This window comes from Misgurnus anguillicaudatus, unplaced genomic scaffold, assembly GCF_027580225.2.
Source record: "Misgurnus anguillicaudatus unplaced genomic scaffold, ASM2758022v2 HiC_scaffold_28, whole genome shotgun sequence".
In the NCBI taxonomy this organism is placed as follows: domain Eukaryota; kingdom Metazoa; phylum Chordata; class Actinopteri; order Cypriniformes; family Cobitidae; genus Misgurnus; species Misgurnus anguillicaudatus.
In genome coordinates, this window is record NW_027395278.1 from 2,231,231 (window position 1) to 2,259,078 (window position 27,848).

The window sequence follows — 27,848 nt, forward strand, 5'->3', positions numbered from 1 at the left end:
ATGTCCTGACCACCAGGCTAGAGATTTTTAAACATCCTTAATCCACACTTACTAGGCAATCAAATAATATCTCAAATATATTGTTTTGTGAAATAAAAGGATGCTTTGTTATATTGTTTATGCGATTATAACGAATCACACGATCATTTTATACGCAGCAGCAGTCAGCAGCTGCAGCACACTCGGATCCGACCGCATACATACTGTAATAAACAGGCGTTCGGCGGCTTTTTACATCACGACAGGCTAAGCCATTTGAGGAGGAACCGCTCATTGATCACCGTATTTTGTCTGTGAGTCTGGGGGAAAATATTTTAAAGCAAATATCTTGACTAGAGAATGAGAATTCTTTTAAAGACCTTAAAAAGACACTTTTTTATTGTTGTGACTTTTTAAGACCTGGAATTTGAAAGCCCAATTTTCAATCCATTCAGGCTCGCATGGAATCCGCAACCGTGGATTTAGTGCCCATCATTAAGCACACATACCCCGCACATGTGCATGTTGTGAAGAGTAGTAGCCTGTGCTGTTTGCTGTGACAGTTTTTAAGGTATGTTTGCAAATACTACTTAAATGTCATAATATAACTAAGTCCTAGTCCTGGCTTAATCTAAACCCTGTCTGGGAAAACTGCCCCATAGAGCACAAACCATAGTTAGAGTTAAGGCACTGATCATTTGAAATCTGTTGACTTGATGAGTGCTCCGTTATGTGTTGTCTTGAATCTAAAGTTATATTTACATTGTATTTACAAAATGATTTAATGATCTTGATGCATGCTAAATGTATCATGAAAATGTATTAACACATGCTTTTTTTATTTTGCTACAACATATAACATATATTGCTGTAAACAACAATATATTTAATATTATTTTCAACATTTTACTAGGTCTTGACATGCACATAATCTGGTTCATATTGGTTCAATTTAATTCAGGGGGCTCATTCGGTTCAGTGTATTCAGAGACTAATTGGATTTTTATTGTAAACTTAAAAATATATATATTATTTTATATTAATAAATATATTACATTTTCTCAGATCTTTTTAAACATTTAAAATCATCACATTTCATGGAAAAGGCAAAAAAGTCCACAGATTTTGTATGGCCCTGCTTATGACTCAACCTAGATTGATCTACCTAATAGATATACCGCCCCAATCTTCAATCTTTGAGATTAGATTGTTATAAAGCCTATAAAAATATTGTTTTAACATTCACCAATAACCTTGAGAAATGATGCAGTGTAACCTTTGATATATCATAACACCGGATATTATCAAGGAGGACATTATAAATGTGTTCATTATATTCTTAACATAAAAAACAGATCAGTGGGAGATTCTTCTATAGGGCTGGGCGATATTGTCCAAAAATCAATATCTCGGTATTTTTCACAAACTGGAATAAATGTGTTCAACCAAGTTAAATACTCATATATCACCTTTATTAAAACAGCATATGATAAAAATATAATTCAAAGACAGGGGTTTCCTCCGTTTACAACTGCACAACATGCAAACTGGTTGAAAAACGTATGTCTGACATCAATGAACATTTCTGGCAGAGCTTCTGTTGCAAAGAAAATGTCAGGTCTGTGCACCTGTTATTACCAGTAGGCCTATTACTTTTTCCGGGCAGGATATTCCACTCCCAACATCAGTCTCCAACCTGGGTGTTATAATGGACTCTCATCTAACTTTGGAGGCTCACATCAATCATCTGTGTAAGCCCTTTTTCTTTCACCTCAAGAAGAATAATGCCGAAATCCGTCCTATACAGATGTAGAAAAGCTTGTTCACGCCTTTGTATCCTCCAGACTGGATTACAACAATGCACTTCTTATCGGTATCCCCAAAAAAGGTCTTCGGAAACGAGTATATTCAGAACAGCGCGGACCCTGTTGAGGGTGTGCACAAATATGACCAAAACTCAATATACCGCCCAGCCCTACATGACATAATCTTTAATTCATCCACATCTTTCAAATGGAAACAAAGAACATGTAAGTTTAAATTTAAATGTAAAGGTGAGTCCAGAGTTCACCAGGTACAATTCAACTTCATTTAGATTTCACAGAATTTAAAAGAAGATTGAAATATCGCAGAAAGATATACAGTATGTATTATAGTTTATTGGGTTAATCATTCCTGCATGATATCCATCGACCTATATAGATACTGTATCGACTCTCTGGCTGCAGAGAGCAAGTGCACTGTTGAAAAACATCTAGAGGAAACATTCTCAAGATGGACTAAACTGTTGATAACCTACATATAGATTCATCCAGCCAATGTAACAGGTGTGTTAATATTTAAAATGAAAAACTTGAACCACCTATATTTAGCCTATACAAAATAATAACTAATCTAAATGACATTTGATATATGATTATGCAATGCAATGAGCACAGCATACAATAAAACAAAAAAGAAATCCAATAAAAACGTCACAAATCTGGCTTACTGATACCATCTTTTAGGTTACTTTTACTGCATGTGTTAGTGTAATATTCTATTTTAAAGAATTATAGTTCAATAAATTACGTATGAGAGTTATGACGTAAATCTAGTCGAAAAGCAAATGAGGAGATTAGATGCAAAACCCTCTAAGTGCATCGGGCCTGTTTCTTGTAAATGAGCATTTTTATCAGGCTCTTATGTTTAGGTTCAGTAATTTCTCTTTAACTCTTTCAGATGCCGTCCCGATAATGTTCTTCTTTAAATATATAAACATACAATATATCATATGAAAGAACGGACCCTCTGCTTTCAAACAAAAAACTTCATCCTACCATTTGTTCTCTTTTTTATCACCCCTCAAATATGGGTAGGTTTCTTCAAAAATACAAAAGTTTGAGCAAAAAGCTGATATAATTGCATTTTTGTGAAGGACGTTTGATAGAGATCAGATTCAGAGCGATGATCAAAACATACACAGAGTTTGAACTGTTTTCCCTAAGGGGTTGCTTTCGGGTTTTATAAGTTGTGTAAGAGCGCCACCTGGTGGATAATAGCAGAAATATGGGTTGCCGGGAAAACTCGTCATCGGCAGGGAAGCGTTTTCTCTTAACTCGTCAGTGGCGGGGAAAGAGTTAATGGCAATGAAAAGTTTATTAGTCAGTAACTGAAATCTTTCGCTTCAAACCCCTTTAAGTATGCAAGCTTTTTTACATCAATACATCTTAAAATGTTGCAATATCACTAAAGATGCAACCATAAACATTGCAAATAGTGAAGACGTAAAAGTGAAAAAAACTGAACAACACATTAGGTGGCGCTGTGATCCATGTGATCTAAAAGGACGGAGGCTGAGATTTGATGCCAGTGTATTTGAGGAGTATATAATACATGCCGAGAGCATTCCGTTAATATCATTATAAATTTTTTGACAAAAATGGCGTTTAGTGGCTTTTGCATCTGACTCCCCCAGTAACTAAGCAACTTAAAAGGAACACACCCACATTTTGGGAATTTAGCTTATTCACCGTATCCCCCAGAGTTAGACAAGTCCATACATACCTTTTTCATCCCACCGTGTGCCGTAACTCTGTCTGACGCACCCCTGCTAGCTTAGCTTAGCACAAAGACTGAAAGTAAATGGCTCCAGCTAGCATACTGCTCCCAATAAGTGACACCAACATTTTCCTATTTTCCGATTTGCTCGCAGCACCCGAGAAACCCAGTGGTCAGGAGCAGAGAGTTTCCTCAGAGTCACTCCGCCCAAGTAGCAGTGCTTCGGCTTTTGAGAATATAGTTCCCAGTATGTATACTGTTAAAAGATGTCTGTGTCTCATATCACCTTGTTATTTGTACACACTGTGACTATACAAATCAAAACATATAAATAGGAAAATTTGCGTGCTATTTTGTCACTTATTGGGAGCAGTATGCTCGCTGGAGCCATTTTCTTCAAGTCTTTGTGCTAAGCTAAGCTAGCGGGGTGCGTCAGACAGAGTTAAGGCACACGCGGGATGAAAAAGGTATGTAGGGACTTATCTAACTCTGGGGGATACGGTGAATAAGCTAAATTCCAAAAATGTGGGCGTGTTCCTTTAACCATTTAATGTTTCAATCTTCACCATGTTCAATAGTGCAACAGTTTAACAACTATAATCTAAGTACTGCAGACTGAGAGAACTAAAGAGAGCAGTCACCAAAAATCTGTGATCCACAGGATGCCCAAGACATACAGTTTATCAAAAAAGTGACTACACCCCTCACATTTCAGCAATTATTTTAGTATATCTTTTCAGGGGACAATACTATAGAAATTAAATTTTAATATATTTCAGAGAAGTCAATATGTTGCTTTGCTTGTATAGCAGTATAGATTTGCTGTCCTCTGAAAATAACTTGACATACAGCCATTAATGTCCAAATAGATGGCAACAAAAGTGACTACACCCTTAGTAATAATAGATGTATATCGTTTAACCATGCAAAGCCACATGTCCTATTCATCATGTTCATGTTACAAATTTGTGTATCTCGTATTAGAGCACTTCAAATTTGGTGCTTGAGTACAATTCTCTCATACTGACCACTGGATGTTAAACATGGCAAAGAACTCTCTTAGGATTCAAAAATTAGAATTGTTGCTCTCCACAAAGATGGCCAAAGCTATAAGAAGATCAATAACAACCTGAAACTGATTTACAGTACAGTGGCCAGGGTCATACAGAAGTTTTCTAAGACCTGTTTCCACTTGGAACAGGACACGCATGGGTCAATCAAAAAAGTTGAGTCCGTGGGTCAGGAAAGAGGAAATAATATTGTTGCTAATCTTTCAAATATAAAACAAAATTAAGCTGCATAATCAAATCACAGATTTAACAGCCAGCTAAAATAAAAGACTAAGTGTTATATACATGAGTGACGGTACAAAACACCACTGTATGGTTTAATTTGCACTGACCACAAATTTGCATGTTCTTTGTTCATTTTGAGACATATAACTACTGTACAGTAGCCATAAAACTCTTTTTAAAAAACCCAAAAAACCATAAATATGTGAAAAGCACAATCAGAAATATCCCAATTTTGGTCATCATGCTTCAAAGTAAACACCTCTCTATCTCAAGCTATGGGTTGGTAAGACATACAGAGAAATGAGTTATTGCACTAGTACTACATAATAATTCAGTGCATGCTGACAGCTGTAGTACAGAGGTTGCCATAGGAGATGGCTTGGGGTCAAAGGGCTGTTTGAGTTTCCTGCACTGCACATACTGTATCCCTCCCTCCCCCTCCTTCCTCTGCTACGTCTGTCTTTGTAGCCACAGGATATGGAAAACAGGACGCACCAGGATGCAAAGAGGCCACCGCCGTTGATGTTTCTAAGGCCAATATTTTACTGTGATTTTGCTGGGTCCTTTAAATATTCAAAGGAAGGTTTAAATATGAAACAAATGGGGAAATAAAGCTCAGTTGAGCTAAAGGCTGTTTCGTTCATTAAATAGATAGTTCACCCAAAAATGAAAATTCTGTCATCATTTACTCACCTTTATGTTGTTACAAACCTGTATAAATTTATTTTGAGGAATGTTTGTAACCAACCCGTTCATGAGCCCTGTTCACTTCCATAGTATTCTTTTATCCTACTATGGAAGTGAATAGGGCTCATGATTTGTTTGGTTACAAACATTCCTCAATGTATCATCCTTCATGTTCATTAGAAAAAATAAATGTATACAGGTTTGTAACAACATGAGAGTGAAAAAATAAATGACAGAATTTTTGGGTGAACTATCCCTTTAACAAGTTTTAGTCCCTTAGTTATAAAAAAAAACTATTCGTACTTGAGCGAGGACAGTAAAGAAAAGCAAAAATGTTTGATACATTATATTTGTTTAAGTTAGTTTCTTCCTATGAGGGAGTAAATAATAAAAAGCAAAATTCAGCGTTAGACCAGAACAAATGCGCGCATGCGCAAAGCCACCAAACGCATCCACCATTCATATGAATGAAAGCAAATTCGTTCAATTCTAACATAATTGTTAACATTTAAAAAAAAGTTTACTCTTTATCATTGACGCTAAAGAGACCTCTTTATATGACATCATGTCATAGTTAATCATCCCTCTCAGAAAATCTTTATCGGACAGGCTGCTACTTGGTCACACACAGAGAGATATCTTATCAAAAAGTACAATAAATTAATAACAATAAAACTAACAACTGCAAAAGTTTCAGTGACACATAACTACCTCAAAACACACAAAGCTATGAACGACACTACTAATATGCAATACCCTACTATAATAAAGTGACTGAAAACATTTAAACAGATTAACTGAATCACAATTGTAACGTTTTAATTGTAAAGTTACTTGTCATTAAAGGAACCTACGTGAAATTCACCTGATATTCAAGAAGTAGCAGCATGCTAGCTTGCTTCTTTAAAGCTACAAAACACAACTTATCATCAAATAAAAAACCACTATCCGCTCTAAACAACAGGCAACACAATACATAAACTCATAAAAGTCACTTACATTGTATGTAAGTCCTGTTAAAGCAGATGTGTCTGTGTGGACAGTGAAGCGTCAGACTGTCCCGGTTAGCGGTGACAGATTTCCTCGATATATTCCCCTTCAGCAAAGCGGCTGTGTGTTTCCCGTCCCTGTGTCCTGATACTGCCTGCAGACTGAATAACAGCGACCTCAGCGGCGACAACCTAGTGAGCTGCCTAAACTAGAGTTTCAGCATATGACACCTAGAAAGGCAGTCTAGGTAGGCATCTGACAAGGTTTTCAGACACAATCAGCAATTTGATTATTTACTGACCAGCTTGTTTACTAAAAGCAGAATATCACAGATTATGTTAAAATATATTATGCGAATGAAAACGGAATTATTAGGCTACTACTTTGGTTAAGAATTAATAATACATTTTATTTGTAATATAAGCATTTAAATATTCTCATATGTATTGTGTGTGCGCGCGCGTGCATGTTCGTATGCATTCTTAGCAGGTGCTTCATAGCTCATATAAAGAGCACTTATGATTCAAACCAATGTTTGGTAAAGCATGGTTTGTAAAATAGTATAGTCGTTATACCCTTTATTATTGATAAAAGTGTTTATTGATAAAAGTAGGGATGCATCAAAAGGGACTGAAGAGAAAGTCAAGAGCTCACCACTGGATTGTCATGGTTACTAAAACTAGCACAACTGATACAAACTGGAGATTCATTAATATTTTAAGGGCTTGTAATTCAAAACTTTTAGAAGTATTCCTAAGTTGAAATCTAATACTTCATTGAAAGCAGATTGTGTTTGTAAATTTAATTAGGACACCTGATCTGTCTCTACTGCTACTATCAAATTTCTGAGCAAAACAGATATAAGAAAAAAAAAAACATTTTCAGTTTAAGGACTTGCACCTTCCATCTTGTACACCTTTGACATTATGATTACATTTTAATATCAAGCATTAATTGTTTCATAATTATTTCAATAGCAAAAACTGTTTAGTTTTTAATGATGGGGGTACAGTTATGTCTTTGTTATCTGGTTAGCCAGCAGAACCACCATTAATTAGATTTAATGGCACACTGACTTGCATTTCCCAGGAGAACTGCCGAGATAAAAACAGGTGCGCCGGAGCACATATGACATTAACACAACAGCAGGGAACAGATAAATGAAAAATAGTTTGCTTCATTTTCAGGCACTATTATACATGACACATGTTATTGTTTCTTGAATGCTTCTAAATTGAAGAACATTTAACTCTAGACATCCTGTTTGTTACCCACTGTATTGCATAAAAAATGCATAACTAATTTGGGACGGCACTCAAATTCTGGAAACAATTCAGTGGCACTACAATAAGCGTACACAAGTACCAAATAAAGACAACATACGAGGCGTTTAAAAACCTTCAAGGAATAGTTTTGCATTCTACTAAAAAAAATAAATACAGTGAGGAAAATAAGTATTTGAACACTCTGCTATTTTGCAAGTTCTCCCACTTAGAAATCATAGAGGGGTCTGAAATTGTCATCGTAAGTGCATGTCCACCATCTAAAAAAAAATCCAGAAATCACAATATATGATTTTTTTACTAATTATTTGTATGATATAGCTGCAAATAAGTATTTGAACACCTGTCTATCAGCTAGAATTCTGACCCTCAAAGACCTGTCTGCTTTTAAAATGTCCACCTCCACTCCATTTATTATCCTAAATTAGATGCACCTGTTTGAGGTCGTTAGCTGCATAAAGACACCTGTCCACCCCATACAATCACAATCAGTAAGAATCCAACTACTAACATGGCCAAGATCAAAGAGCTGTCCAAAGACACTAGAGACAAAATTGTACACCTCCACAAGGCTGGAAAGGGCTATGAGGAAATTGCCAAGCAGCTTGGTGAAAAAAAGTCCACTGTTGAAGCAATCATTAGAAAATGGAAGAAGCTAAACTGTCAATCTCCCTCGGACTGGGGCTCCATGCAAGATCTCACCTCGTGGGGTCTCAATGATCCTAAGAAAGGTGAGAAATCAGCCCAGAACTACACGGGAGGAGCTGGTCAATGATCTGAAAAGAGCTGGGACCACCGTTTCCAAGGTTACTGTTGGTAATACACTAAGACGTCATGGTTTGAAATCATGCATGGCACGGAAGGTTCCCCTGCTTAAACCAGCACATGTCCAGGCCCATCTTAAGTTTGCCAATGACCATTTGGATGATCCAGAGGAGTCATGGGAGAAAGTCATGTGGTCAGATGAGACCAAAATAGAACTTTTTGGTCATAATTCCACTGAACGTGTTTGGAGGAAGAAGAATGATGAGTACCATTCCAAGAACACCATCTCTACTGTGAAGCATGGGGGGGGTAGCATCATGCTTTGGGGGTGTTTGTGAGATTTTGGGGAACAACCTCCTTCCCTCAGTTAGAGCATTGAAGATGGGTCGAGGCTTCGAGGGTCTTCCAACATGACAATGACCCGAAGCACACAGTCAGGATAACCAAGGAGTGACTCTGTAAAAAGCATATCAAGGTTCTGGCGTGGCCTAGCCAGTCTCCAGACCTAAACCCAATAGAGAATCTTTGGAGGGAGCTCAAACTCAGTGTTTCTCAGCGACAGGCCAGAAACCTGACTGATCTAGAGAAGATCTGTGTGGAGGAGTAGGCCAAAATCCCTCCTGCAGTGTGTGCAAAGCCGGTGAAAACTATAGGAAACGTTGGACATCTGTAATTGCAAACAAAGGCTACTGTACCAAAGATTAACATTGACTTTCTCAGGTGTTCAAATACTTATTTGCAGCTGTATCATACAAATAAATAGTTAAAAAGTCATACATTGTGATTTCTGGATTTTTTTAGATTATGTCTCTCACAGTGGACATGCACTTATGATGACATTTCAGACCCCTCCATAATTTCTAAGTGGGAGAACTTGCAAAACAGCAGTGTGTTTAAATACTTATTTTCCTCATTGTAAGTAAAATTCATTTGAAATAATGAATTGTAAATTATTTACTCATTTTCTGGAAACCAAAAAGCAAGTGCAAAAACATTTAACTCTACCCTACTGAAAAATCCAGTTAAGACCAGTTTCCCGGACAGGGTTTATCCTAGACCCAGACTAAAATGCATGTTTGAGGTGCCTTAATTTAAAAACACCTTGCACTGACTTCTCTTAACACATATCAGTGCCATTATTTTCTTTCAAGATGCACAGCAGTATTGTTTTTATTTATAAGGTTTATTGGAAAAACTTAAATGTCCTAATATAACTAACAAACTCATTTAATATGCCACACAGTCTAATGGCAGATGGGTAATTCCACAAAGCACTGAACTAATAACTAGTGCATGATCCTCTCAAAGGTCTCATTAAGCCCAACACCATAAAGATAAGACATAAAGGAAGTTTCTCATATGGAGAACACAGCAGGGGCGGGATATCTTGAGAGGTAAAAAAATGGAGACAGTAAGTCAGCAAGAATATTTTTATATAATTGATTTAAAACAGACCCAAGCATAATCTTTTTTTACATGCACTAACCCAGTGGTCTCCAACATGGTGCCCGCAGGCTGTGAGTTGCCCACCAAAGCACATTCTATACATTAATAGCCTTAATTTTAATATTTATTAATTAGATATTTTATATTAGCTTGGCTTCTTTTATGCATGTTAACATACATCATTTTAAGCAATAATAAAACATCAACATTTAAAATAAAATAAAATCAACATGTAAAACAAAACGTTTTGAGTAGACTATATCAAAAAAGTAGCCCTCCAGATTGTTTTATCCATTGTGGTAGCCCTTGCTCATGTTACCATGCATTTTAGACATTAGGGAGTCCAGCAGTCAATCAATTCGATTTTCAATGATAATTCTCATATTTTAATAATATTTAAACATTTCATATTTGTTTCCAAATTATAGCTCCAAAAATAAATGGGTAAAATCTTACAAAAACTCTGGTCAAGGACGATAGATACGATAGGTACAATAGATACGGTAGGTACAATGTACGGTAGATACGGTATAATAGATACGATAGGTACAGTGGATATGGTAGATAGGATGATAGATAGCCATAGAGTTTGAATATTTAGGAGACAGACCAGTTTCCTCCCTTCAGCAGGCAATGATGCGAGTCTAAACAACACATTCAGAATTTGCATATGCTATTAATTTGAAGATTTTTATTTATTTATTTTATGGTATGAACAACACAAAATTCTCATCTTGGGAATCCATTCTTGTCTTACAGCATTGCCCAAACTGTTTATGTACTAAAACAGATATATCACACTAATGAGACTCCAACATTTTTAGAACACACACAAACACAGAAAACTTTATTTAGATTTTTCTATTTACAATTATGTTCATATTACTAAAGTTCATGAATGTGTTTGAGCCATTTCCAAAGCAAATAACGTATGAAAATTAATGATAATTAAACGAACCAGTAGTTTTGGCACAATTACATTTTGTATTACACGCCACATGAAGTGTCTGAGGTTGTATTAACATTGAATGACCTGTAGAAGTGACCTAAATGTCAAACTGCTGCTCTTGGTGGAGCTTTAGAATGAGTCGTTTGATTTGCTTCCTCTTTTCCTTCACTGTCTTCCGTGAAAACCAGTCATTCAGGTCCATGCTGGGATGGAAGCTTTGAGGTGGATTCTAAATTTAAACATAATAACGAAGTTATTGACCACTAAGTAAACAAAAAAAATGAATTACAGATGTTAAAGCAACACTATGTAGTTTTTTTACCTTTAAATAATGTCTCTAAAATTATTTCAGTGATAGAACAACTTTTAACTGGACAAATTGTACTGTTGCTGCAATCTGAGCAGCCTCCTAGCTGCTACAAGCACACTCTGAAAGTGGCGGTGGAGGGTAGAGCACACAGCCCCGCCCCTCCCCCTGCCTGCAGAAGAGTGTCTGATACCAGGCACTGTTGCGCTTTTCAACCACATGGGGGAGCTGTAAGTCATTTTTACATGGAAACTACATAGTGTTGCTTTAACAGCTGTTACTTTATGACATACCTTGAGGAAACTCTCTGTATACTGTAGAAGATAGATGCCACAGTCTGTATAGTTATCCTGCTGCGGGACACGGGGACTCCATCCATCCATAACTCCATTTCCAAAACTTTGCGAATAGCCCATCTTTACCCTCCATTCCTCTTGAAGGTATCTTGGATTTACAGAACAGCATAGAGAAAAAGTGGATATAACAGCATTTTAAAAAAGTTCGGTGGGTTTTATTTTTCATAAATAGCTCTATTACTGGTTAAGGATAATAATCTCAGTATTCTCTTATTCTTATATTTTCTTTGCATGTGTATATTTAAAGGGACACTCCACTTTTTTTGAAAATACAGAGTTAACCATCCGATTTTTACCGTTTTGGAATCAATTCAGCTGATCTCCGGGCCTGGCGCTACCATTTTTAGCATAGCTTAGCACAATCCATTGAATCTGATTAGACCATTGGCATTAGGCTAAAACATAAGTTTGGATATTTTTTCCATTTAAAACTTAACTACGATAAACCTTCTGAAGTTACATCGTGTTAGCCTGGATGACAGCCGATCTTAGCCCCGCCCACAACATTTTGAGAACGGGAAGATCGGTCTGGGGTTTCTGCGTTGAGGAGCTACTATGCTAGACCCAAAGCTGGTCGAACCAATCAAATTGTCAGGGCGGGCTTTATACGATGATGGACAGATGATCAACAGTAACGTAATGAACCATGTCACCAAAGAGCGCATGTGTTGAATCTGTTTACAACGAAATGGCTGCCGCTGTAGAATTCAGATGTGTGGATTCTGACATTGAGTCTGTTCTAAAAGATATCGACAGAGCATTGATTTTAAAAGAGTAACAGAGAAACGCGAGCAAGGCATTTGTTGATGTTTTTGCCGTCCTTCCTACGGGATTCGACAAAAGTTGGTCGCAACTGAAACTGGTATCAAGGTGATGCAACTCGGCGTGCATGACGAGATGGATATAATTAGCGGTCGTTGCCAGCTTCTTTTCGGAAGCCCGGAATCGTGGTTGGCTGCTGAATAAGTGGAGATACATGCCAGGCTCCAATATTTTCAAGCCAACGTAATGGGTATCGTCATGGATGAAGTTCATCTAATGGTAAGAGATAGTCTTACTGTATGACTTAGTAAATACTTAATGTTGGGATATAAACGAAATGTTGTAAACATAGTAGGTGTTGATATACGTTGCTAACTCAGACTTAGTATGATCACAATGTTAGTGTCATTGTAGCGAAATAACTGGCAGTTCGGTCAGGCTGCAAAAGACGTAACGTACATCACACACTCCGTTGCTCTGATTGGTCGTAGGTCTATCCAACTGAGTGCAGAGACATTTTCGGTTGAGACACGCCTCATAATTATAGCTCAATGGAGCGGTATCAGACTCAAATTCTGGCTAGAATTGAGTATGACAACGTCAGGCTAACATCGTGTAAAAAGACCAACGGAAAATTTTATTTTGTGATTTTCTAGGCAGATATGTCCCAGATAGAGTCCTTATTTCCTTTTAAATAGGAAAAATATCCAAACTCTTTAGTTATTTTTTAGCACAATGCTAATTGTCTAATCAGATTCAATGGATTGTGCTAAGCTATGCTTAAAGTGCTAACGCCAGACCCAGAGCTTGGCTAAATGGATTCCAAAAAGGTAAAAATCAAATTTTTAACTCTAGGGTACCTGGAAAATGAGCATATTTTCAAAAAAAGTGGAGTGTCCCTTTAATAGCCCTTCCTCCCTTTGCACTATAAAAATGTCTGGCTTGATTTTGACCCATAATGGATAAATATTGGACAGAACACACAGCTGGGCTAAAATTGAACCAATGCTGGGTTATTATACCCCAAAAACCCAACAAGGGTCATTTTTAACCCATCGTGTGTTCTGTCTAATATTTACCAATTATGGGTCAAAAATAACCAAGCCATTTTTAGTGTGTGGTTAGACCAGACTAATTTATGATCTTTTATTGAGATTGCAGAGACAGATTTATATTTTATGTACTGTAATCCAAATATAAGTCTTTGCAAATAAAACAAATGATACTTTGTAGCATTTAAAAAAGGGCAAAAAATGATCTGTGTTCTGAATGAATAACATGGCTTTGACAATGTTTTGACTTACAGTAACTAAAGATTTTGAAAAATGTTCTCTGTAGCTAATACTATGAGAAATATATTTGGTTTTTGATGCAAAAAAGTGGCACATACTTATAACAACATGGATAAATAATGACTGGCTGTCATATCTGGGTAAGCAATCAATTTAACTACAGTAGCAACACTTCTGTAGAATACAAATACAAGAAAAATGTTTGTTGTACATAAACACAGTCATTTAAAAGTAATCAACCATGATTTAAATAGATAATAATTACTCTTGGAGTATCTGCACCACTGATGATCTGGCTCGGGAGTGGAGGGAGTCCATAATGAGTATACACGGCCTATCAACCGAGAGACAATGACGGAGTAAAATGCAGCATTTCACATACATGCACAAAAAGTAAATGCTACTGCCATCTAGTGACTGATAAAAATTGTACATAAAATCATCCAATATAATGTAAAGAACATTCTGTGAAAAATAACATGGATATCTTTCATATTGACTGAGTAAGATCATGTCAAAGATTAAATTTAAAATGAAATAAAACTTTGACGCTCCTAATCTTAAAAATAGATGCCTATATTTCACAAACAGGGTCACGGTTATCCCGATGAGTAGGCTACTCACCGCTTAGAGTCATTTCTTTCGCTGTTAAGGGCACATGTGTTCTCAAAATCCTTATAAGACAGAGAAAGGTCACAATGAGAGAGAAAGGTCAAATCTGGGAAAGATGTCATTCCACTCTTTTGTTAGTATGTATTTAATATAAAACAATAAAATCACATGCACAATGTTTTTTTACAGTGCATATTACCTGACTGGCCTTAATTTCATCATCTGAATCAAACCAGAAACTATTGTTCAAGTCACCTATATGAAGGAAAAATGTAATATCTCTGGTTCACAACATGTTAAGCTCTATCAAATCCCCTCAAATTGCATTTCAAATTGCAAGCTATTACTGTGTAATGCATAGACAAGCTATAGTTTGGACATCCTCTTTCTCTCTCTCTCTCTATTCATCTAAATTACCTATAGATTGACTCCTGCTAGAGCCGTTCTCTGAAGATTCCTGACGGTAAAAGAGAGACATGGGATTGGGTAGAGATTGATCGCAAAGATACTCTGCTGAATGTCCATTGAAGCAAGCATCTGAATCGCTGGTCTGTGAAATTCGGCCAGGAAAACAGATGACAGCCAGGAACCAGTGAGCCCTGAGGAGACATTGTGCAAGAGGGACTATGTAAAGGCAAGCTTCTTATTTCACCAGATCTACACAAGCTAATGTCAAAGTAAAATGATCTATCAGGGTGATTTTCAGATACATTTGTGAGCAGCACATAAGCTGTGCACATTTATATAATTGTCTATATAAACAGGAAACATTCACACTGTCCACATCAGCAGAAAATACAAAAATGCACAGGAAAGAGATGCACAAATGCAAAAACAATCTTTTTTTTTCAATATAGGCTTTTATGAAATCACAAAATAATGCTGCAAAAGACACAAAACAGCACTTCCTATTCACCAATTCTTTCTGTATACTGTTTACTTATCCATATGCTCGAAGCAGTTTTGTATCTTTGGTGTTTAGATTTAGCTTTTGGATGTAACTGGTCATTTATGTACATTAGATTTCATAACAATCAAGCATTTACTAGGCTAGATATTGACTAGAATCACCAATCGCTAATACTTTACTTTATGGGGCGGTTTCCCGGACAGGGCTTACCTAGTCCCAGACATTCCACTTTTTTTGAAAATAAGCTCATTTTCCAGCTCCCCTAGAGTTAAACATTAAATTTTTACCATTTTGGAATCCATTCAGCTGATCTCTGGGTCTGGCACTAGCACTTTTAGCATAGCTTAGCACAATCCATTGAATCTGATTAGACCATTAGCATACCGCGCTAAAAAAATAACCAAAGAGTTTCAATATTTTTACTATTTAAATCTCGAGTCTGTAGTGATATTACGCACTGCCCAAAAATAGTCCCCTTGGTTACTTTCAATACCAGGGAACTATTTCCGGCAGTGCGTAATATCACTACGCCTGCTGCAACCATGTTACATCAGCAAAGTCCTTGATTATTACGCCAGTTTGAGAGTATAGTTCCTAGCCATATCTGCCTAGAAAATCGCAACTTTTAATTTTCCGTCTGTCTTAGTATACCATGCAACTAAAGAAGAGTCAAGTTTTAAAAATATTGAAACTCTTTTGCTATTTTTGAGCGCGATGCTAATGGTCTAATTAGATTCAATGGATTGTGCTAAGCTATGCTAAAAGTGCTAGTGCCAGACCCAGAGATCAGCCCAATGGATTACAAAACTGTAAAAATCAAATGTTTAACTCTAGGGGAGCTGGAAAATTAGCATATTTTCAAGAAAAGTGGAACGTCCCTTTAATTAAAAAATACCTTGCACTGACATTACTGACATTATTTTGTCTCAAGATACACATGAGTAATTTTTTTTTGGTTTGTTTGTAAAAACTTCTTAAAGGCATGATCTCTGAAAGCCAATGTTGATATTTGAAATCACCTAAACCAACACGCCCCTACCCCAATAGAATCTGGACCTACTTTTGATAGACCCGCCCGACACATATGCAACCCAGGCAACGATGTCGGTTAGTAGACATGCCCCTTACTGCTGATTGGCCATAAATGTATTTTGGTAATCGGCCAGACTCCCTTTTCCAAAGTGTTTTTCAAAAATCATGCACCCCACCTTTAAATGTCCTAATATAACTTAGGCCTATTCCTGGATCTGGGAAACCCCCCCTATGTTAACATGCAAAAAAGGGACATAAACACTGAGAATTATACTCACTTTTGATTAATCGGGACAAATATAAAGTCCTTCTCAAAAATGTTCACATGCCTGGTCCAAGTTTTCACCCGGTTATGCCTGAGCTCTTGAACGCTGTGGAACAGTGCAGTTTATTGCTTATTCGAAGCATATTCAATTCGATTCAATTCAATAACATTTTATTTATATAGCACTTTTCACAATAGTTAATTGTTTCAAAGCAGCTTTACATTAATAGGAGCAGTGAAAAGCACAGAAAAACGACAGATAGCACAACATAATACACGATAGCATAAGCAGCTAAATTTGCTGCGGCTATTATAAGCAAGCGTATTACTAATGTAACGTATAGAAGATGGTGCTAAGTTAAGCCCAAGCAGGCTGCCTCCCCGGGTTGAAAAAACCCCTAGGAGAGAAAAAACCCGGGCTTTTTAGCTGGGGAAATAAAAAAGTCCTAGGAGGAAAAAACCTTTGGGAGATATATATATATATATATATGAAGAGTTTGGTTCCAAAACGCGATAAACGCCATTTTTGAAAAAAATGAGTTACTGCCAAAATCAGTATTATATCAGGTCAGTAGTTAAAAGTAAATTCTTAATTTTACGCAAAATCCAATATCCGCCGTGTTATTCTGTCATCTTTTCTCCCTTTTTTCCCAAAATGCGATAAACGCCACTTCTCCTTTTTTACAGAGCGCAATAAATCCATTTCTGATATTACAGCCCACCAGTCACGCAATGTAAACAAACAATGGCGGACGCGCTGAGTACACGGAGTCCTAGTTTTCCTCATCTACTTTGTACTTCGTGATCAACAAACAAAACAAAATAATACTTTAATTGCATCGCTAAACCTGTGATGGTTTTCTGTGATGGGAAAGAAACGTAAGCCATCAGCATCTAATATTTTCCCTGAGAGGCACTCATTGACCCCAGAGGATCTTATGAAAAACTTTACATAATTTTACTCAAAGTCAACGAAAATCGAGCAGGACCAAAAACATTTTACAGCTGATCTCTGTGAAAGACGTTAAGCGACGACGTAACCGCAATGACAGTGATCTTAATATGACAAAGTAAGTGTTTTGATTAATGACATTAATGTTTATATTTTTAATTAGTGTGTACAACTAGTCAACTAAATGAATATAACATGGCAAAGATGAATGCACATTTATATAGGCTATTGATTCAATAGATTTATAGCATTTTGAATAAAAACTTGTCATGGATTTATTGCATTTTGTGGAAAAAATAATCCGTTTTTATAATAAATCTTTGAAAATCAACTTATGGATTTGAATTTTTTATGTTTTTATAACCTAAAGATGCTATGTGAAAGTTTGTAACAGAAAATAGTTGTTTTCATCTTGTCACTTTCTTGGTATAGAAAACACGTTTTTACCAAAATTTGTCAAAATGGATTTATTGCGTTTTGGAACCAAACTCTTCATATATATATACACACACACACATATATACACATGTGTGTGTGTATATATATATATAATTTTTTTTTTTTTTTTTTTTTTCTAAAAGAACTATCCTTTCCATATATATATATATATATATATATATATATATATATATATATATATATATATATATATATATATATATATATATATATATATATATATATATATATATATATATATATATATATATATATATATATATATATATATATATATATATATATATATGAAGAGTTTGGTTCCAAAACGCAATAAATCCATTTTGACAAATTTCGGTAAAAACGTGTTTTCTATACCAAGAAAGTGACAAGATGAAAACCAGTATTTTCTGTTACAAACTTTCACATAGCATCTTTAGGTTATAAAAACATAAAAAATTCAAATCCATAACTTGATTTTCAAAGATTTATTATAAAAACGAATTCTTTTTTCCACAAAATGCAATAAATCCATGACAGTTTTTTATTTCAAAATGCTATAAATCTATTAAATCAATGTATAAATGTGCATTCATCTTTACCATTTTATATTTATTTAGTTGACTAGTGGTATACAATGATTAAAAAATAAACATTAATGGCATTAATCAAAACACTTACTTTGTTATATGAAGAACACAATGTTTTAGCATGAGAAGCTTGATGCTGTCTGGAGAACAAGCAACCGAGTGCCTCTCGCGGAAATTATTAGCTGTTGATGGCTTACGTTTCTTTCCCGTCACAGAAAACTATCACAGGTTTGGCAATGCTATTAAAGTATTATTTTGTTTTGTTTGTTGATCACGAAGTACAAAGTAGATGAGGAAAACTAGGACTCCGTGTACTCAGCGCGCCGCCATGTTTGTTTACATTGCGTGAATGGTCCGCTGTAATATCAGAAATGGATTTATTGCATTCTGTAAAAAAGCAGCAGTGGCGTTTGTCGCATTTTGGGAAAAAAGGGAGAAAAGATGACAGAATATCACGGCGGGTATTGGATTTTGCGTAAAATTAATTATTTACTTTTAACTACTGACCTGATATAATACTGATTTTGGCAGTAACTCATTTTTTTCAAAAATGGCGTTTATTGCGTTTTGGAACCAAACTCTTCATATATATATATATATATATATATATATATATATATATATATATATATATATATATATATATGGAAAGGATAGTTCTTTTAGAAAAAAAAAAAAAAAAAAAATTATATATATATATATATATATATATATATATATATATATATATACACACACACACATGTAAACGGATAGGGAGATTAAGCGAAGATAAAACGGGTTCTGCCGGTGATCGTTGGTCAGGCATCAACTGGGAATCATGTTGTTGAAGCACGGCCAGTAGATCAGAGGTGTGCTGACTTTCACATTTACCGGAACTGGAACTATTACCCGAATATGGGCATGGCATGTCGAGCAGTGTTGGGGGTAACACAAGTAACGTGCATTACGTAATAATATTACTTTTCTGAAGTAACGAGTAAAGTAACACATTACTTTATAAATGTACACATTAATATTTGAGTTACTTTTTTTAAAAAGTAATGCGAGTTACTTTTTAGTTTAATTAATTCAATTTAAACTGTACATATTAACGTAGAATTACGCACTCTGTGCGTCTGAGCAGGAACAGTTTGAGTCAAAAACAGAGATGGCAGGCCAGAGCCTGACATTTTTGCGATCATAAAAACACCTGCAAGGCCTGAAAGAGATCAAGCCTCAGCCAAGTAAGAAAAATTAACTTAAAAAGTAATGTAATCATTACGTTCCTTGAAAAGTAACTAAGTAACGCAATTAGTTACTTTTTTTGGGGAGTGACTTAATACTGTAATGCATTACTTTTAATAGTAACTTTCCCCAACACTGCATGTCGAGTTTTTTTATAATCGTGTATTTACGTACGATAAACCTGTAGGTTCTGGAGGCCTTTTGTGATCTTCCTTAGTGAGGTGCTTGAAGAAGAAAGAGCTGAACACGTGGCAGTCGATGGCATCTTCTCTTTTCAGCTGCTCGCAAACTAAAAACCTGTTAAACAATGAGAGAAACATTGTAAGAAGATTCTCATTTCCACTTCTACAACTTTAGTGACTTTCTTCACCTCAGATAGAAGTCTACTATCACATCGTTTAGGAATGTGCCTTCTTCCAGACAGCTGAGGTCCTCTTCTGTGATGCTTATCCCCCCTTTGGCTGGTGGAGGGGGGTAAACAAGCAGTCTGGAAGGAGATGGTATTTTCTAAAAGAACTATCCTTTCCATCACTACAAAAAAAAACTAATTTAGGCCAGCCAACCGACTTTTTGATTTCATGTACAGGCGACGAGGGAACCACTATCAAATCCTCATCGCTGTCTGAAACGCTGAGGGTTGCAGTTTCACATCGAGTGGGATCAGGAGAGGGTGAAATTGGTACCAAAGTCTGTTGAACAATGAGAGAGGGACAAAACAACAGAAAATAATGTTGTGGTCTATTATGTCAGTGATGTTCAAAGATTTATACTGGCTGGGTCCAAAATAGCCCCCTATACTATACATTCCCTACATTAGATTGCTAATAGACCCCTTCACGGTTCACGTCACAGGCGGTTCCCATTGCGCATGTCGGGGTCAGAAAAGCGATTACAGCAGATTGAGTTGCATATTATTCGGTATCGTCAAAAATGCCTACTTACGTCGTGGGCTGTGAAAATCGCACAAGGTCTTCCGTAAAGTTTTCGCGATTCATGCAGAATCTCAAAAACAAAAAAATACAACATCTGTGGCTGCAAGCAATTAACATGCAGACTGGAACAATGCAAATATCAAAGAGGCTTGTGTTTGTAGTGCTCACTTCATTTGAGGCAAGTCATCATTTTTCAGCCCTGTTAGATTTAATTATAAAGCCTGGATGGTATGAACAGTTTGACCCCATGCTGCGCGCGCACCCGATAGTCATTCAATGTTTACAAACCTTGAAGGGGTCTATATAGACAGTCCAATTGAATGACCGACTGAATGAATGAGAGTAAATTGGGACACTAAGCATCGGAAGCACTACGGGCGCCATCTTGTGTCAAAACACAGGAGTTCATTTGGGACGCCTCTCACAGTAAGGGAGTAGTAGCTGGCCGTTGAGTGTGCATGGGTTCTACACGCATTATGGGATTTAAAGAGTGCACTTGATATAATGTCCACTATCATTTCGGACACTACAACAAGTGGCTGTCCCCTCAAATAGTGCACTATTTAAGGAAACAGGGAGCTATTTCGGACACAGCCACTATGTTTTCAGTGGGAATGTTAAAGATGCAAAAAACCTGACTCATGACAGGAAGTTCATCCTCTTTGGGCTGAAGCACAGGGATCTGTTTACAAAAGAAAAGGGATAATAAAGAATAATTTGTCTTTTAAAGCGAAACTAAAGCCAAATATCAAAATTACCCCATGATTTACTCACCCTTAAGCAAACCGAGATACATATATCCATCATCAAGCACATTTGGAGTTATTTTAGTAAATGTCTTTGCTCTTTCAAGCTTTATAATTAGAAAACAGAGATCAGGTAACAACTTTTGAACTTAAACCCCAGAAAAATGCATAGCATTCATACTTCATAAAAGTAATCCACATGACTCCAATGGGTTAATAAAAGTCTTCTGTGCATAATCGATGCGATTTTGTAAGAAAAATATTCACAAGAGTGTTTTAGCCCAAGATGGCGTCATTACCGGATGCTAGTTATTATAGTTTAAAACCTGTATATTTTTCTTACAGTATCCCATCGATTACCCGCATTAACCCCTTGGATTACTTCTGTGAAGGATGAATGCACTTTTTTGGGCTTCAAAGTCAGAAGTTGTTCATTGATCCCCGTTTTCTCCCATTGTAAGCTTGGAAAAGCAAGGACATTTACTAAAATAACTTCAAATGTGTTCATCTGAAAGATGATGGACATATGTATCTCGGATTGCTTGAGGGCGAGTACATCATGGGCAAATTTTGTTATTTGGTATCGCTTTAAGAAAAGTAAGCTATACATTAAGGTGTGGCAAGTATTTTTATCCATGACCCACCTGCTGTCTTTGGTTACAGTTGTGCGTCTTCAGCCTGCTACAGGCTTCTTCAAATGACAGTTTAACTGGACAGCTGCAGATGTTATTTCTCCTGCCAATCTCTGTGAATATTTCCTCAAGGATGAGCTGGTCTGGCAATGAAAGCTCTTCCTCAAAAATAAGGACTAGGTATTTCTCATCTTGATCTGAGAAGAAAACATAAACTCATTTTAACAAATAAAGTGAATACACTAAATAGCATGAGACAAGAATTTAATGATTTTCAAAAGGAACATCCTTCAGGCTACATTGTACATAGATTTGGGTTTCTACAAAATTTGAATTATACTATAACTCACTCTTGCTCGCGCAGTCACCCCACGCCAGCGAATGATCCTCACAGACATAATACACAATCTGGGCACGCAGACGGTGACGTGCCACAGGTGTTATCTGTAGAAACAGTGCCGGCAGCCTCTGCACAGTACACCATTCACAACTGGTGACCTCTGATGTTTCTATACGTAGTGTTAGTGACGACACTGTTTGCATTAAAAAAGGTAAAACATCAGATTACACAATAGACATCACTATACAGGTGAAAACACTACACGGCAGGATGAAATGCATAACTGAACAATTAAAAAAATCTTAAATTGTAACACTATTATACATTTTAAAAAACTTTTTTTGTTGACAATACTCTCAGGAATGATTTTACAGACAAGGCTTAGCTATATCCAGGATTAGGCCTTAGATAAATTAAGATGTTTAAGCATCTTTAAAGGGCACCTATAGACCCCTTCACGGTTCACGTCACAGGCTGTTCCCACTGCGCATGTCGGGGTCAGAAAAGTCATTACAGCTGATTGAGTTGCGTATTATTCGGTATCGTCAAAAATGCCTACTTACGTCGTGGGCTGTGAAAATCGCACGAGGTCTTCCGTTAAGTTTTCGCGATTCATGCAGAATCTCAAAAACAAAAAAATACAACATCTGCGTCTGCAAGCAATTAACGTGCAGACTGGGACAATGCAAAGATCAAAGAGGCTTGTGTTTGTAGTGCTCGCTTCATTTGAGGTAAGTCATCATTTTTCAGCACTGTTAGATTAAATTATAAAGCCTAAAATATGAACAGTTCGACCCCGTGCTGCGCGCGCACCCGATAATCATTCAATGTTTACAAACCTTGAAGGGGTCTATTACATTGCTAAAAAACAACGTTATTTTGTGTATTTGGTACAACACATTTCCACATACCGTAAATTTTTGTAACTCCAAATATCACTTTCTTCCTGAAACGCACGAATTTTGTACAAAACTCATCGATTTGAAAAGAGCTGTGTCCCTCATTGGCCAGCTAATCTGTACGTCGTGTTTGGCCGGAAATGTGAAGCTCCTTACCATGTTTGAAAGATTCGCTCACAATTCAATGCTAACAGGAGTTAGCTTACAGGCTGAGTCCGAAGCGGGAGGAATTATGATAATGTCGGTCTTTACTACATCACCAATCCCAGGAAGTAAACTGTTGCCTACAATCCGTGTGTTTGTTGTAGTCCAAGAAAAGAGATTTACGTTGAAGACGATAACTCGCGTCATTGTTTACTTTGGGGTTTGTACCTTTTGTATATCCTTAACATGTACTAATACAAAAGGAAATGTAAAAACGTGAATTGGATCATAGGTGCCCTCTAATAAACATGCCTTAGAAAAAAAAACGTTACTGGTGTGCATCTTGAGACAAATCACTGGCACTGTCAGTGCAAGTATTTTGAGTTAAGACAGCTCAAACATGTGTCTTAGGCTAGGACTAGGCTTAAGCTTTGTCTGTAAAACCAGGGGTAGATGTCCATTTCTGAGTGACACATTAAAAGTCTACAAATATGTACATCATCTTACCTACATTTGTGATCTCAATGTAATCCAGTGTAAACTGTAAATGAAACAAGTATCCTGTTAACTATAACCAAATTAATATAAAAAAGGTTTTTTTGTCAGGTACTGTACATGCATTTTAATTTAAATCCTCAAAGTATTATTACCCTGGATTGGGCGGTCAGTGTATCAGATCTTCTGAATATCTTTGTCAATGTTCCAATTTTTAAACATCTGATGTTGAGTACAAGTCTGATTAACCTTTCAGCAGCGTCTCTGTTTGGCTGTTTTGGAGATGTTACCTTCCTGGTTTTGGGTTTTTTCACAATGTTTCCAAACTGTGGCAGAAAATGTTTTCAATCAGTGTCTTTGTGGAAAACAGGTGACAAACAGGAACAAATATCCCGAGCAGGTCTGCAAGTCAGTCCTTGCATGTGAAATCGCCTACTTCTATACTGTACAGAATATGAAAATCAGTATGCAAAATAAGCAGTATGTCTGAAAAACAGTATGGAAAAAAGCATGTATATCCCATAAGGCTTCAGTAAATAAATGTAAAATACCAGAAAACTATGAAACGGTGGCTGTTTTAGGTGATGTAGTTCCCATGAAAAATATTTCTAGTCTAAGAATGACTTTTTTTAAAATAATAGAATTGCAGTGTTCCCTTTCGCGGTAACTCGATGCTGCGTCATGAAATAACACTGGGGAAAAACAACACAGCATTCGCGCACCTGAATAGTCTTTAAGGTTTTAAGCTTTTAAACGCGAATGAAAACATCTGAAGGGCGCCAAATGCCAGCTGTTTTTTTTTAGCTGAGCGCCAGCTTTCATCAGCAGAGCACTTTGGTTGCTTTGATACTTCTGCTTTGTTTATAAGTCGTTGTATGATGCGCCGCTTGGCTGTTGTGATATTTGTCGCGCCCCTCCTCCACTGTGACTGGATGGCGGTGTGAGGACATTGACAAGCTGAGCTTTTCACCCAAAGTTGAATATTTTTGAACTATCAGTGCTCAGCACTGAACACTGAAAAAAAACACCAGCTGCTTTTTTTTATTTACGCCAAGCTTCCATTGGAAACGATTGAAAACATACAACGGCCATGGGTGTTAAAGCTTTGGTGTGCACCTTAAAGGGACACTCCACTTTTTTTGAAAATATGCTAATTTTCCAGCTCCCCTAGAGTTAAACATTTGATTTTTACTGTTTTGGAATCCATCTCCGGGTCTGGCGCTAGCACTTTTAGCATAGCTTATGATATTACGCAGCAGCCGAAAATAGTCCCCTTAGTACCCTTTAATGGCAGGGGACTATTTTCGGACACTGCGTAATATCATTGCTCCTCCTGCAGCCATGTTACAGCAGGAAAGTCCTTGATTATTACGCCAGAATGAGAGTATAGTTCCTAGCCGTTTCGGCCTAGAAAAATCGCAACCTTTAATTTACCGTCGGTCTTAGTACTCGATGTAACTACAGAAGAGTCAAGTTTTAAATAAGAAAAATATCAAAACTTATTTTTTAGGCACAAAGCCAATGGACTACTCAGATTCAATGGATTGTGCTAAGCTATGCTAAAAGTGCTAATGCCAGACTCGAAAATCAGCTGAATAAATTCCAAAACCGTTAAAATCAAATGGAAAATAAGCATATTTTCAAAAAAAGTGGAGTGTCCCTTTAAACTAGCCCATCTTATAGGCGTCGAGTGATGACATCACGAGAGTGACAGAACCAGAAGGTATAAAACGAAGGCGCCAACAGCACATTACAGCTTTCTGTCATTCAGCGAGCCGAGCACTCTACGTAAAATTGTCGGTCAAAATTGTGTTTCAAAACTTAGTCAGAACTAGTTTAAGAAATAGTTTAAATGGCTAGTGAGTAGTTCAGGAAGTGTGTGTTCCCCGTCCTCGTTTCATAACAGGCGGGGACACTCATGAGTTATGTGTGCAGTGTTTGGGGGCGGAGCACGCTCGGACAGCTTTTGATAGAGAAAGGTCTGTAGCCATTGCGAGAGCATCTCGCTAAAGTCACTTAATTTCCAAGCAGCCCGATTTAGAATGAAGGGCAATATTTACGTTCCTTGCGGCTCAGGGCACGTGTTGTTGAGGCAGCGCGATGCCGTGCATCGTCAGGATCGCTAATAGAGCTAGCTGAGATGTTTGAGATGGCTACAGCCTTTCTTAGCCCTCGCTGCCTACTTGCACTCGGGATCAGGAAGTTTGTAACCAACATTCCCTCAATATATCTTAATTTGTGTTTATCAGAACAAAGAAATTATACAGGTTTGTAACAACATGAGAGTGAGTAAATAATGAGATTTTTTTTTTTTTTTTTTGGTGAACTATCCCTTTAACAGTAAAGAAGAACATACTTTATTTACTTTGGTACTGTCAGGCAACCTTGGACACAGGGAGTCATTTTCACTATTTCTTACCTCGTCTTTCATTCGATGTCTTCGTTTAATTTGTTTGTTTTGGGATTGGTCAAGGATAAATGTCTCATGTTTGGTTTTCTTGGGATGTACAACAGGATCTGTAAGATGGCACACTACTAAAGCAAACATCCACATTTTTTTAACCAAGCAACCAGTGTGAACTTAATCTAAAGTGAATAATTCAACATTATATTATGGTTTAAATGAGTTAAAACCTGTGATTAAAGAGAGGTCTTTAGGTTTGATCTCCATCAAGCTATTTGTCAATTCATCTGTGGTCTCCTTTTCCTCATTAATAGACCCATCTGTAAAACCCCAAACATGTATTAAAAATCAATTTACAGTACAAAGAAACAATAGTGTAGAACAAAAACGTGCTTTACCTTCAGAATCACTGTTGATAGGGTATTTTCTATAAAGATAACATAATTCTCTAGTCAATAATCACTTTATTTCATTTTGAATTTTTATGACTGTAACAATGAGTCAAACCTTGAATCCTTCCGGCAGCAGATCTGAAGCGCGTAGTTGAAAGGTCTGAATCTTTGTTCAGATCGTTGGAAAGGATCAGCTTTACTATCAGTGTTAACCATAGCTTTTGGCGGGTCCCTAAAATACACAAATATAAAGACAACAGTCGCTAACATACGTTTGAGGTTTTAACAAGGCTTTTAACTCACGTTAATATGTCTCGCACTGCGACCAGATTGAGTCCGATAGCGTTTCCTCTCAGACGTTTGACTTTCAACTTTTCTCGACCCAGTGGACGAACCTTTTATGTCCGAAACATAAATGTGCAAACACAATAGTTATGTAAATGTGAAATTGCCTTAGGACTTAAATAAAATAAGCTATATTTAATAAAATACTGAGATTTTGAGGTTGGGATGGCTAAAAGTAAACAATACTGTTTCTTTGCCATCAAGCATCTGCAACTAATTAGCATACGAGATAGTGACATCTACGTTTCATGTTTATAACTTACACTCACCATTTTATAGTATTTGTAGAGTAATTTAGCCTCTCAAAATAACAATTAAAAACAGCCACAAACTCTAACGTCACGTAAAGTAACGTAAGCGCGTCAACTAATTAATTCAGTCTGAATTAATTAGTTGTGTTGGATTTCTCACAGGGCTGCGCAAGACCGATCGGCCTATGACATCAAAGTACCGCGAGAGCACAGCTTTTCAAAGCGCTCTTGCAGTACGGTGATAGGTTTGTTCGACTTCATGCGGCGCCGCAAGAACCCACAGCCGGATGACGTCAAAGTACCGCGAGAGCGATTCGCAAAATCATACGGAGGAGTTTGCTTGAAATCGCTCTCGCGGAACTTTGACGTCATCCGGCTGTCCGTTCTTGCGGCGCCGCATGAAGTCAAACAAGCCTATTGTCACAGGCCGTTCATTTTGCACAGGAAATTTCAAATTACCTATGTAATTTTAAATGTCTGACAGGTGTTGGATAGTCCGTCACGCAAATAGCAACCTGCGCATGGTTGTCCCCATCAGCCAGCTGCTATCTGCTGTATCACACCATAAGCGTTTTCTTACAGTTGTCACCT

General features: G+C 36.9%; 1 protein-coding gene across 3 annotated transcripts; it reads right to left on the reverse strand.

The window, feature by feature from the left end:
• Positions 1–10,641: 10,641 nt before the first annotated feature.
• On the reverse strand, positions 10,642–27,431 carry LOC129417079 (sentrin-specific protease 6). Of its 3 annotated transcripts, none has more exons than XM_055171530.2 (21): positions 27,276–27,431; positions 26,965–27,056; positions 26,777–26,893; positions 26,668–26,696; positions 26,500–26,589; positions 26,285–26,382; positions 24,021–24,191; positions 23,878–23,911; positions 22,338–22,520; positions 22,000–22,178; positions 21,244–21,291; positions 20,245–20,366; positions 20,048–20,164; positions 19,852–19,974; positions 16,484–16,576; positions 14,681–14,862; positions 14,463–14,518; positions 14,276–14,325; positions 13,917–13,985; positions 11,535–11,685; positions 10,642–11,163 (listed from the first exon to the last, which is right to left on the reverse strand). In XM_055171530.2, the coding sequence occupies exons 1-21, from the start codon at positions 27,276–27,278 to the stop codon at positions 11,032–11,034; spliced, it is 2,139 nt and encodes a 712-aa protein (XP_055027505.2). In that variant the 5' UTR covers positions 27,279–27,431; the 3' UTR covers positions 10,642–11,031. The 3 variants fall into 3 exon arrangements, with proteins under 3 accessions (XP_055027505.2, XP_055027504.2, XP_073720916.1); XM_055171529.2 differs by having other exon boundaries at positions 22,000–22,184; XM_073864815.1 differs by lacking the exon at positions 16,484–16,576 and having other exon boundaries at positions 22,000–22,184.
• Positions 27,432–27,848: the final 417 nt, after the last annotated feature.